The following is a 987-nucleotide window of genomic DNA, read 5'->3' as shown; positions in this document are numbered from 1 at the left end:
GGCGCGCGAAGAAAGCGCTGGGGGAGGAAGGTGCAGGGTTAGCACGTGATTTCTGCGAGAACCAATGGGGGGCTACGGTCTCGTCACCCGGCCCTGGACCCGGGCCTGCCAGCATGACCCAGAGGAAGGTGCTGTGTGGGACGCTGGGCGTCTGTCCCAGAGTTTGGGTCTGTCTGCGGGGCCTGCAGCAACAAGACGGGAAGATCAGGGTGCCGCTCCTCACGGGGACCAGGCACTCCTCGGCCCCGCCCCATCCGCCTTCGGGATGCTGTTGAGCCCCGTCACCTCCACGCCCTTCTCGGTCAAGGACATCCTGCGACTGGAGCGCGAGCGGAGCTGCCCGGCGGCTTCGCCACATCCGGGGATGCGGAAGAGCCCGGAAAACTTTCAGTACTTGAGAATGGACCCAGAGCCGCGAGGGTCAGAGGTTCACAACGCTGGTGGCGGCGGCGGTGACAGAAGGCTGGACGGTTCGGAGCCTCCTGGGGGTGCCTGTGAGGCAGTCTTGGAGATGGACGCGGAACGGATGGCGGAGCCACGTGAGTAAGCGCTCAGGTCTTGCCTCCTGTGGGGGGAATGTGGGGGCGGTGGGGGCGTGATCCATGGGTGCATGGGGAAAATACGCCTCCTGTCTCCTGGGTTCGAGAGTCTGTCTTCATTTTTTCTCACTTCAGGAGTCCAAAAAAAGGCCTCTCGAACCCCATTCCCACCGTCTCCCGACACCCAGCGTGCTTCACACACCTCTAACGAAATTAAGCCCCTGAATCTTAAGGATTCACTTTTCCCAAATCCGCTCCTCTGATTCCCACAAACGCATGGCTCCCACTCGCAGCCACAGTGCCCAGAACCTCCATCTTCTCATCTCCACAGCGAAACCCTCTGCAGTGTCTTAGCGGTGCCAGTCACCACCACCCTTCCCTTCCATCACCTGGTGTCTTTCCACCCCCAAACCGTTTGCAAAAGAGTGTGGGCAATCAAAGCAGTGGA

General features: G+C 60.9%; 1 protein-coding gene across 1 annotated transcript in view; it reads left to right on the top strand.

The window, feature by feature from the left end:
* The first annotated feature begins 265 nt into the window (after positions 1-265).
* NKX3-1 (NK3 homeobox 1) overlaps positions 266-987 on the top strand; it is a 41540-nt gene continuing 40818 nt past the window's right edge. The window contains exon 1 of the mRNA XM_011968828.1: positions 266-539. Within this exon, the coding sequence (XP_011824218.1) occupies positions 266-539 (274 nt within the window). The remainder of the gene's footprint in view (positions 540-987) is intronic.

This window comes from Mandrillus leucophaeus, unplaced genomic scaffold (genome assembly GCF_000951045.1).
Source record: "Mandrillus leucophaeus isolate KB7577 unplaced genomic scaffold, Mleu.le_1.0 Scaffold86, whole genome shotgun sequence".
In the NCBI taxonomy this organism is placed as follows: domain Eukaryota; kingdom Metazoa; phylum Chordata; class Mammalia; order Primates; family Cercopithecidae; genus Mandrillus; species Mandrillus leucophaeus.
This window is presented reverse-complemented; position numbering and strand designations above follow the sequence as displayed.